The 10,571-nt window shown below is 37.2% G+C and overlaps 2 protein-coding genes across 2 annotated transcripts; one reads left to right on the forward strand and one right to left on the reverse strand.

Moving 5' to 3' along the window:
- The first annotated feature begins 259 nt into the window (after positions 1-259).
- On the forward strand, positions 260-6,029 carry LOC113503743. Its single transcript, XM_026885825.1, has 3 exons — positions 260-592; positions 1,501-1,677; positions 5,854-6,029. Exons 1-3 carry the CDS (start codon positions 375-377, stop codon positions 5,951-5,953), a joined length of 495 nt encoding a protein of 164 aa, XP_026741626.1. The 5' UTR covers positions 260-374; the 3' UTR covers positions 5,954-6,029.
- A 587-nt stretch (positions 6,030-6,616) lies between these two features.
- Positions 6,617-8,454, reverse strand: LOC113503819 (tubulin alpha-1 chain-like). Its single transcript, XM_026885917.1, has one exon. The coding sequence runs from the start codon at positions 8,343-8,345 to the stop codon at positions 6,993-6,995; it is 1,353 nt and encodes a 450-aa protein (XP_026741718.1). The 5' UTR covers positions 8,346-8,454; the 3' UTR covers positions 6,617-6,992.
- Positions 8,455-10,571: the final 2,117 nt, after the last annotated feature.

The raw sequence follows: 10,571 nt of genomic DNA on the forward strand, positions 1-10,571 counted from the left end.
AAGCGGTTGTTAAAGACTTCCGGCCTACCAAGAGGATGTATAGAGCCGTCAATGTAAAAAAGCGTCGTGATATATCGTTTCCCTAATTAAAAAAGCGGTGTTCATCTTGCAGTTAAGACAATTAAAAACCAAGAACATATAGAAATTAAAGCTGTACGTTTCTGGTGCATATATTCGTAAATCACAGACATTACCAGCTCCTAATTCTTTACATATTCTGTGACAAACCTCCCAGAGATCTGTCAACTTAAAGTCAGCACACTTCAAGTATGATTGTGAACAAATCCAGCACTCCATTCGTATGGCATGCTATAAAAAATCGATATTTTTAACACGAGCCGATATGAAACTTGCAATTGAAAGTTAACTGGAAAATGGACACATTGCCGTGTCAGTGTGCGGGGCTACGAATAAACAAATGCAGGTGTAAAGTCCTGCACACTGGGTACCGGTGTGATGAGTCCGGCAGTTATTTAGTTTTGGCGAAGAGCAGAAGTCTGGATCGCTATTTGAACCTTGGAGAAAAAAATCCCAATGTTGTCTTGAGGTTCATCGAAAACTTTTACGAGCAATGCGCTGGATACAATTTAAGGTTAGATCATATCTATACTTAGGTATATAGATGCTTATAATTATGAAGGATTGAAAATCACCACTATACATCGGCAGAAAAACGCGGATGACGTATCCCGGCGCTTCAGGTTTAGTCAGTAAGAGTCTTATACTGCCCGTTCCCTAACCCGAGGGAGCGGGTGGCCATGAGGATACACCGCCTTTCCAAAAAAACCCTATACATACACTTGAAGATTCCTTCGATTTTCGCTCCTATTGGTTACAGCGTAACCGTCTTTACCCGTGTGTTGTTTTTTTGTGCTTTTGCATGAATTTATTTTTGTTAATATTAATTATTATTTGATTTAATAACATGCAACTCATATAAACCTTATGCAGGTATATATATTATCAATTTATTGAAATACTCTGCATTAGTTTATATACTCGAATTTGAAAATTGTCTGGACTCTAAAAGAGACTGCGACCCCTGAGTTTGTTTCGACATTTCTTCTTAGGGTAGTCAGCTAGGAAATGTCGGCTCCATCGTTCTCAAAAAAAGACATGTAAAAGTGATAAAAAAAATCCTATTTGCAGAATAAATAATCTCATTTCATTTCATTTCATTACCAAAACCTGTAATAAATGAGGATCTGGTCAGTAAAAAAAACATCAGTAAGAAGCTTCTGTTCCAAATATTTAAACTTTTACTGACTAGAATTAGCTAATAATATACAAAATTCTCGTGTCACGGTCGAACGAACTCCAATTGAGCACTAATTGAACTCCTTCGAAACTGCTCGACCGGTCCTCATGAAATTTTCTGTGCATATTCAGGTCTGAGAATCGGACGTCATACAATTGTTCCATTCATATTTATTTTCTCTCTACCTGGTTTCTCTCAATCTGGGACAGCGAGTAATTTATAAATTATTTTTTCCTTTTCAGATATTGTCATATAAGAGGTTTCATCAGACATGACAACTGCTTTTCGAATACACTGAAGGACTGCATGATATTAGCGTGCTTTCTCATTGCAAATTTCATTGTCTTACTTGCGATTCTTTCGAAGACACTTGTCCATCTATATTTTGTCATCGTGTTGACTTTCCAGTGGATTAAAAGGTAATATCATCATCATGCTGAATTGAAATATAGTTAGTAGGTGATTATCAGGCGTACTGTGAATCATGTGTGAATCTTTTTCCAATATATAAAATTCCTGTGTCACGATGTTAGTTACCGTACTCCTCCGAAACGGTTCGACCGATTCTTATGAAATTTTGTATACATATTGGATAGGTCTGAGACTAGAACAACATCTATTTGTCATACCCCTAAGTGATAGGGGTTGCTCACACTAAAAAATAATATTTTATTTTTTGGACGAAAGAGTTTGATTTTTTTTTTATGTGGCGTTAAAAATACATGCAAGTAGTAAAAAAAAAATTCGGCAAAACAACGTTTGCTGGGTCAGCTAGTATAAAATAAAAAGCGAATACGTAATGAAGTTTTGTTCGGTTGTTAAGAACGACAAAATTAAACAAATTGCGTTGCGCTCTCTCATGGATATTTTTATGGTTGTTGAGAATCACATACATAAAGTTAGGTAAAAAACTGAGGATGCGATATATCGCAAGGCCCATCAGGGTTCTGTTCAAAGTTTTTGACAAAAAATACTTTACTAAGTATTAATTTGTAAGTTTTGTTGAAAAGAATTTAGCCTGACCTTGGTCAATCAAAGTCGGCAATTATTTATAGTTCGAGGATGGTAGATGAAACTTGAAACCAGAATTATGGGTTGCTAACTTGGGCGAAAATCTGCCATCTTGAAAATCAGGTAAAACAGGTTTTGCGTATAAACGACTTATAAATGGGGCGAACCACATTTTTGGTTTTAAGCTTCCCAAACCATCCCATTGATTCCATAAAAATGCTTATTTTGATAAAAACGAGGTTAAAACATTTTTATAATGTACAAATTTTAATAATTATGTTATATTCGAATCAAAATTTATCATTCAGTTTGAATATCTTTCATAGGCCTTAGGCAGCCAATGTATTGAATCCTAGATTATAACTAGCTGACCCAGCAAACGTTGTTTTGCCTAATAAATTATTTCTTATAAAAAAATTATAAAAAAAATATATTAAAAGGAACAAAAGGTTTTATGCTTCTGGGTGGCCACGACAGGATTCGAACCTGCGACCGCCGAAGCTAGGTTCGGTTGCTCTGTCCTCTGAGCTACGTGACCTGGTATAACAATATTTCAAATTTACCTTCCCATAAATTTTGACGGAAATCAGCAATGCAATATGGAACGTAGCACCCTAGACGTAGAGTACAATTTAGCCGATCCCCGCTGTAACGAGAATAGCGGGCACGTGACGGTTTGTATAGGCGACAGAGAATCAAATAGTAAACTGTAGAGCAAAAGTTGCGTGGACTAAAAAATTAATGTGTTTTTTAAAATTTTATATCATCAAACACACGGACGAAGTCGCGGGCAATAGCTAGTCCTACTACTATTATAAAGGCGAAAGTTTGTAAGTATGGTTGTATGGATGTTTGTTACTCTTTCACGTAAAAACTACTGAATGGTTTGAATGAAACTTTACCACAATATAGCTTATACATCAGAATAACACATAGGCTACAATTTTTGAGGTTTCTAATGTGAGGTCGTAAAAAAACACATTTTTTGCGCTTACATTGCAAACGCTGACTGAATCCTACAAAATAGATAGAAGGCAGGTATAAATTATAATTTATATCTTCTAATCACGCGGACGAAGTCGCGGGCAATAGCTAGTATCTAATAAAGCAGCGTTCTTCTTTTTCATGAAAATTGGTTTGGTACCGACTTCAAAAAGTTTAAATTTGAAATAGAAGTGTATATATAATATACTTAATATATGTAAATTATTTTATTCTTTTCAGTTTGTTTTTTTGAAGGCGGTTCATTTTTTACCTAAAAAATAGTGTATAGTCTTTCTGTTTTTTATAAGAATTATTGTTTTATTTTTAATTTTTATTTTATACTTTTTAGTGACAGGTTCTTAATTTACTTTAAGTTTTCGTTAAGTGACCTATTAGTTTATTCTTAGTGAATTAGTGATAGCTTTTTAGGGATTTTAATTTTGATATCTCTGTTTATTAATAATTATAATCGAATAACATGAATTAACATATAGGTATTGATAACTCTTTGTCTAATAATCGCGGACAAACTTACATACAATGCGATCCAAGTAAGAATAGGAAAGTCAATAACGTCTATCTGTCAAGTGTCATTTGAAAAGTACGGTTTGCAAAAAAACCGAATCAAAATGAAATAAATGCGTGAAATATGAGAAAATATTTAATTACTAGATGTTGCCCGCGACTTTGTCCGCGTGGTTATGATATAACATAGTTATAAAGTAGATTTTCTTTAATCAATTATTTGGAATCGTTTCTTCGCAACAACAATAATTATTTTGATGCGAAGTTCCTCCTAAGATATTCCCTGTTATTTAATTATGTAAAAAGCAACTTTGTTCGGAATCAAATATGTATGTATGCTACTTGTAACGCTTAAAAGTTTAAATATATTTTTTTTACGTAACATTTCATTACCGCTATGCTCCTATCAATAATAGCGTGATATTATATATCCAATAGCCTTCCTCATTAAATTTTCTATTTAACACTGAAAGAATTGTTCAAATCGGACTCATAGTTCCTGATATTATCGCGCTTAAACAAACACACAAACAAAATCTTCAGCTTTTTGAACCAATTTAGAATTTACGAAACAGGACCAATCCACATAAACGACCATACAACCGACAATACAATTTTACCACGACGATACCGAAGCGCTCGGCCGATACCCAACCAAATGCGTGTAACGAAACCATAGCGCGATCTATTTCGATCCCAACGCCATCTATCGACCATAGTGACAACTCGGATTATTTATCTATACTCCGTTCGGGCATTTTCTTTGTACTAAAAGTAGTATTATATTTTTTATATGTTATTTTATTATTTTTTTCATACCTTTTTACTATTTATTTACTTTTTTCCGATGAATTAAAACAACATGAACCGAACTCGTGTAACGATCGACACCATTGCGCGTAGTACTAATAGAATTATCTATACTCCGTTAGAGCATTTTCTTTGTAGTAAAACTTTTATTATATTAATATTATTTTTTTACACCTTTTTACTGTTTATTTACATTTTTCTGATGGATTTTCCGATGAATTAAAACAATAACATGAACCGAACACGTGTAATGACACCATTGCGCGATTAACGCCATCTATCTACGGAGCATAGGAACAGCTCGACATTTGACCAATAGATGGCACTATTATATAGTATGTCCGTAATAAATTTTATTTTTTATTTTTATTTTTTGTAATAAAAACTATCCTATGTCCTTTCTCAAGTTTCAAACTATGTCTGTACCAAATTTCACACAAATCGGTTCAGTAGTTTAGGCGTGAAGAAAAGACAGACAGAAAGACAGACAGACAGAGTTACTTTCGCATTTATAATATTAGTTTGGATTTAAAATTCATACGTTTAAAGTTGACTTTTAGGTGCAAAGACCTAAAAGTCATGAGAAAATGATTAAAGAATATAAGGACGAAAGTCGCCATTTTGTCGTTGTTAGTGTGCTTCGTCGTGTGACTGAGTGCATGGGCTTGTGGACTGATATTATTTCTTTAGTTAATTCTGTTTCTGGGATAGGAATTATTATGTTCTTATTTTATGTGATGATTTTTGTTTGTTTTTGTCTTTGAGTTACTCATTTTTCTCACTTACTCTTATAGTAATACTGAGGTGAGCGGAATATAAGAGCTGTATTCAGATTAATAATTTTTTCACTCGAATCTTTTTAAATTAATTTTATTTAAAGAATCTGTTTTGTTCACCCTACCTAACTGGTTAGATTTGACAGCTATGGCGTCACCATACGGCGCAAAGTCGATCTTATATTTATTTGAACCGCGTAGAACATACATACAAACAATCGAACTGAGAACCTCCTTAAGTCACTTAAAAACAAAAAAGTTAGTCCAAAAAATAAAATATTTTTTCTTAGTGTGAGCATCCCTTAACGCTTAGGGGTATGAAAAATAGATGTTAGTCGATTCTCAGACCTACTGAATACGCATATAAAATTGTGTAAAAATCGGTTAAGCCATTTCGGAGGAGTACGGTAACTAACATCGTGACACGGGAATTTTATATATTAGATTAGAAGATATAGTCACTTGATTTTTTTTCTTGTTTCCTTTCAGAACTTTATGTTGCAAGTTAGATACGGATCAGGACACGATGATCCTAAGGCCGTCTGTCCGTCACGACTACTCACCACCGCTGTTAAACAAGTATTTCTGACAGTGCTAAAGTGAGATCGAAAAAAAAATTTTGTGTGTCAAATATATGAAGTAACGAATATAGTCTTGGAGTGTCTTACAATTTGTTTCTTTTGGACTTTTAGAGTGACGTAAGGTTTAAACGCGGGGTGCACTGTTTCGTTGCACGTCGATTTGTTAATGCAGGATTGACAACTTATCTGATAGCAAGTTGCATTCGGGCAAACACCGCCCAAGAGGGAGTCTAAATCGAGTGCCCAGGGATCCTTTAAAAAAAAAAACATTAGATTCTTCAATATTTTTTGTCATGGCTCCCCCGTTTGGATATCGGTTTTAGCCTCCTTTGAAGTTGGTATAAAATGGCAGAAGGTTGCAGAAATTATTTTTACTATGAAGGCAACAAATTCCATAGAATTCCTCATTTTCATAAACAGAAACTTTCTCATTTATGATGTAGTGTGGTAGGTACGGTTAATATATAGGTACCTTTTCCTAGTAGTTGGTGTTTTGGGTGGATGGTTTTTCTTGAGGCTCATTGTACGAAACTCAGGGTTAAAAGTCTGACTCGCACTTGACTGTTTTATTTTCATTTCATTTGGCATAATTTCCTAGTAATTGGTGTTTTGGGTGGATATTGGTTTTTCTCGAGGCTCATTGTACGGAACTCAGGGTTTAAAAGTCTGACTCGCACTCGACAGGTTTTATTTCATTTCATTTGGCATAATCTGTCACCCTGACAACCCGTTTGAGGGGATAAGAAAAAAGGCGCGAAGGTTATAGTATTATTATATGTAAATGTAAAAAAATATATAATAGTTGTATTTGATTGATATGTGACTTGTGTAGTTTATAATGATCAGTAATATTAAAAAAAAACAACAGATGTTATATGATTAACTCGCTATATGAGGTCGTTAATGCAATACGTGATAAGTGTCAATAAAACTGAACAAACGGTACACTTGTATATTTTTCTTGAAAAAATTCCAAACGTTATGTAATTATTTTTTTAGTCCTAAGAAAACTGAAAACGCCCTAAAAATAAATTGATAAAAATTGAGTTAATACTCCTCGCCGCCCTCGCCCTCTCCCTCGCCGGAGTCCATGCCGACCTCCTCGTAGTCCTTCTCGAGCGCGGCGAGGTCCTCGCGCGCCTCGGAGAACTCCCCCTCCTCCATGCCCTCGCCGACGTACCAGTGCACGAAGGCGCGCTTCGCGTACATCAGGTCGAACTTGTGGTTGAGCCGCGACCACGCCTCCGCGATGGCCGTCGTGTTCGACAGCATGCACACCGCGCGCTGCACCTTGGCCAGGTCCCCGCCCGGCACCACCGTCGGCGGCTGGTAGTTGATGCCCACCTTGAACCCCGTCGGGCACCAGTCCACGAACTGGATCGTCCTCTTCGTCTTTATCGTGCCGATGGCCGCGTTCACGTCCTTCGGCACCACGTCGCCGCGGTACAGCATGCAACACGCCATGTACTTGCCGTGTCGGGGATCGCACTTCACCATCTGGTTCGCCGGCTCAAAGCACGCGTTTGTGATCTCCGCCACTGACAGCTGCTCGTGGTACGCCTTCTCGGCGGAGATCACTGGCGCGTATGTCACTAATGGAAAGTGGATGCGAGGGTATGGCACTAAATTAGTCTGGAACTCGGTCAAGTCTACGTTTAAAGCCCCGTCGAATCTCAGGGACGCTGTGATTGATGATACGATTTGACCGATCAGTCGATTCAGATTTGTGTACGTTGGCCTTTCAATATCTAAATTCCTTCTGCAAATATCATAAATAGCTTCGTTGTCGACCATGAAGGCAGCGTCCGAGTGCTCCAGGGTCGTGTGTGTGGTGAGAATAGAGTTGTACGGCTCGACGACAGCCGTAGAGATCTGCGGCGCGGGGTAAATGGCAAATTCGAGCTTAGATTTCTTTCCGTAGTCGACTGAGAGACGCTCCATGAGCAGCGACGCGAAGCCGGAGCCGGTGCCGCCGCCGAACGAGTGGAAGATAAGGAAGCCCTGCAGGCCGGTGCACTGGTCGGCCAGCTTGCGCACGCGGTCCAGCACCAAGTCCACGATTTCCTTGCCGATGGTGTAGTGGCCGCGCGCGTAGTTGTTGGCGGCATCCTCCTTGCCCGTGATGAGCTGCTCGGGGTGGAACAGCTGGCGGTACGTTCCCGTGCGCACCTCGTCCACTACGGTGGGCTCCAGGTCGATGAACACGGCGCGCGGCACGTGCTTCCCAGCGCCCGTCTCACTGAAGAATGTGTTGAAGGAGTCGTCGCCGCCGCCCACGGTCTTGTCCGAGGGCATCTGTCCGTCCGGTTGGATTCCATGTTCCAAACAGTACAACTCCCAGCAGGCGTTACCGATTTGTACGCCGGCCTGCCCGCCGTGTATAGATATACATTCACGCATGTTTTAACTTTAAAATTGGATAAAGTTACTTAAAAAATAGATCTTTTAGCTTAAATTCCAGCACCTTCTGGATCGATTCCAAAGTTCAAACTGTCCAAAAAACGAATGCCGCACTGTTCCACGCTCCAAGTTCGAATTTTACTTTTTATTCGAAATACGTGACGTTTAGTCTGTTGCGTGAGTACCGAGAGCAAAGAGTCTGTGTCGTCTCATATTTGTAGAAAAGGATTTGTTTGAGGGTCATTGAAATTAGATCATTGTGTAATGATGTAATTGAGTTGTGTACAATATTTGAATATTTAAAGCATTTCGCAAAGTAAAATAGATTTGAAATCAATGACAGGAGATATATTTCTTTCACTGACAAAATACCCTCAATTTTGCCACTTTTCTGATACTGGCGCCTGGGCGGTCCGCCACCATCACTACGCCACTGCCTGGTACCATTAGTACCATTGCTAATCTTTACCGGTCATACAGAATGAATCAAAATAAAATAAATTTATTAAATCTATACTCTATACTTACTAATATATAAAGCTGAAGAGTTTGTTTGTTTGTTTGAACGCGCTAATCTCAGGAAGTACTGGTCTAAATTGAAAAATTATTTTTGTGTTGAATAGACCATTCATCGAGGAAGGCTTTAGGCTATAAACCATCGCGCTGCGACTAATAGGAGCGAAGATACATACAGATAGATGGAAAATGTGAAAAAAACAGGGCAGGTATAAATCATAGCTTATATCTTCTACCCACGGGGACGAAGTCGCGGGCAACAGCTAGTTGTATAGATATGTTGGCCCATTGCGGTTGTGTTGTTTGGTTTAAAGTTGGTATCTATGTTTAAGGCTTACCAACATAATATCAGTCACCTTTAAAGCGTGATTTTGTCTTCTTTAACAGTTAAAAGAATCTAAGTTGATGGTTTTCTAGTTTTTCAATGTTAGTTTTAAACGTTGGTCTAAAGCTGTTGAGAGCATAACCTGTCACCGACCCAACCAATGTATACAGACATATTCTTGCTTGAATTGAAACCAACCCAAAAAAAAATTCGTCAGACAGATTTTCAAAAAAATATTGGATACGTATCTTTTTTTTTATTTCGTTAACAAAATTACCAGTACACTTTTACTATGATTTTTTTAGCCCTTACTACCATACAAAAATGCTTTTCTCTTCATTTTTATTATTTTTATAAAATCAAAATAAGTATTTAACATTTTTTGTAAATCCTCTGAAGGGTTAAACCGATTTACATTATTAGGTTTAGTCAAATACCCTATACATTACATTCGCTTGGGACGTTTTTGCCTATTTGTAATAAAACCTTTTTTCAACCTAATCTTTATTAATCTTTGGTAAAAATTGGTTAAAATTTTGACAGTTCACATTTGAATGTTTGGTTGTCACTGTTGTTTTTTGCTATTATTGCGTTGTGTTTGTTAACTTTCTTTAATTTACCAACCCACAATGGATCATTTAGTTACTAATAAAGAATAAACTGAAATGTTGATGACGTAAGTACTGAAGGTCAAAGAATATACCAGGAATGGATTCCCATGAACGTGTATCTTCTCGCACCACTTTCCAGCACAAATCGACGCGAAACTGGTAATCTGTCATCAAATAACTTAATTAATTAAAAAATCGACGCCCGCATTAAGGAATCTAATCCTTGTGTCGCGGGGGTTTCACGAACATACCAATCACGTGCACAAAGACGCCCAGACTCAGAACAAGCATTCGTGGATCACACAAATGCTTGTCCTACGCGGGGATCGAAACCAACACATCGCACACAGTGGGTTTTGACGTGATGACTACCACTCGGCTATCCGTGCATTACTTATTAACCAATAAGGTTTGTAATGCATCATAATGCTAGCTTAGACGAACGACTCTTGTCTCTGTAAGAAGGTATTATTATAATAAAAAATGTTACTATAGTCCGATTTTTAATTCGAGGCAGTAAAATGACATTTCCAGTGTGGCAGGTTTTTAATTCCAAATAAATAGTGATGTGTTAGAATCGACTTATTACAATCAAAAGTTAGTCGAGCTTACATTATTTTATTCAGATATCAAATTAGCTCTGTATAAAAAACATATATTTACGACAATCAATCAAAACACATGCACGGTGACTGTTTTTAAATGTAAAAAAAATAATATTAATTTAAATTTATAAAATTAAAAGATTTATAAGATGAAGCATCTTACCATGCA

The sequence above is a fragment of the Trichoplusia ni genome, chromosome 20, assembly GCF_003590095.1.
Source record: "Trichoplusia ni isolate ovarian cell line Hi5 chromosome 20, tn1, whole genome shotgun sequence".
Lineage (NCBI taxonomy): Eukaryota > Metazoa > Arthropoda > Insecta > Lepidoptera > Noctuidae > Trichoplusia > Trichoplusia ni.

Coding starts and splice junctions, on each gene's coding strand:
- LOC113503819 (XM_026885917.1), bottom strand. CDS start 8,345: ATGCGTGAATGTATATCTATACACGGCGGGCAGGCCGGCGTACAAATC.
- LOC113503743 (XM_026885825.1), top strand. CDS start 375: ATGGACACATTGCCGTGTCAGTGTGCGGGGCTACGAATAAACAAATGC. Junction 593..1,500: donor TGCGCTGGATACAATTTAAG/GTTAGATCATAT, acceptor TTTCCTTTTCAG/ATATTGTCATATAAGAGGTT. Junction 1,678..5,853: donor ACTTTCCAGTGGATTAAAAG/GTAATATCATCA, acceptor GTTTCCTTTCAG/AACTTTATGTTGCAAGTTAG.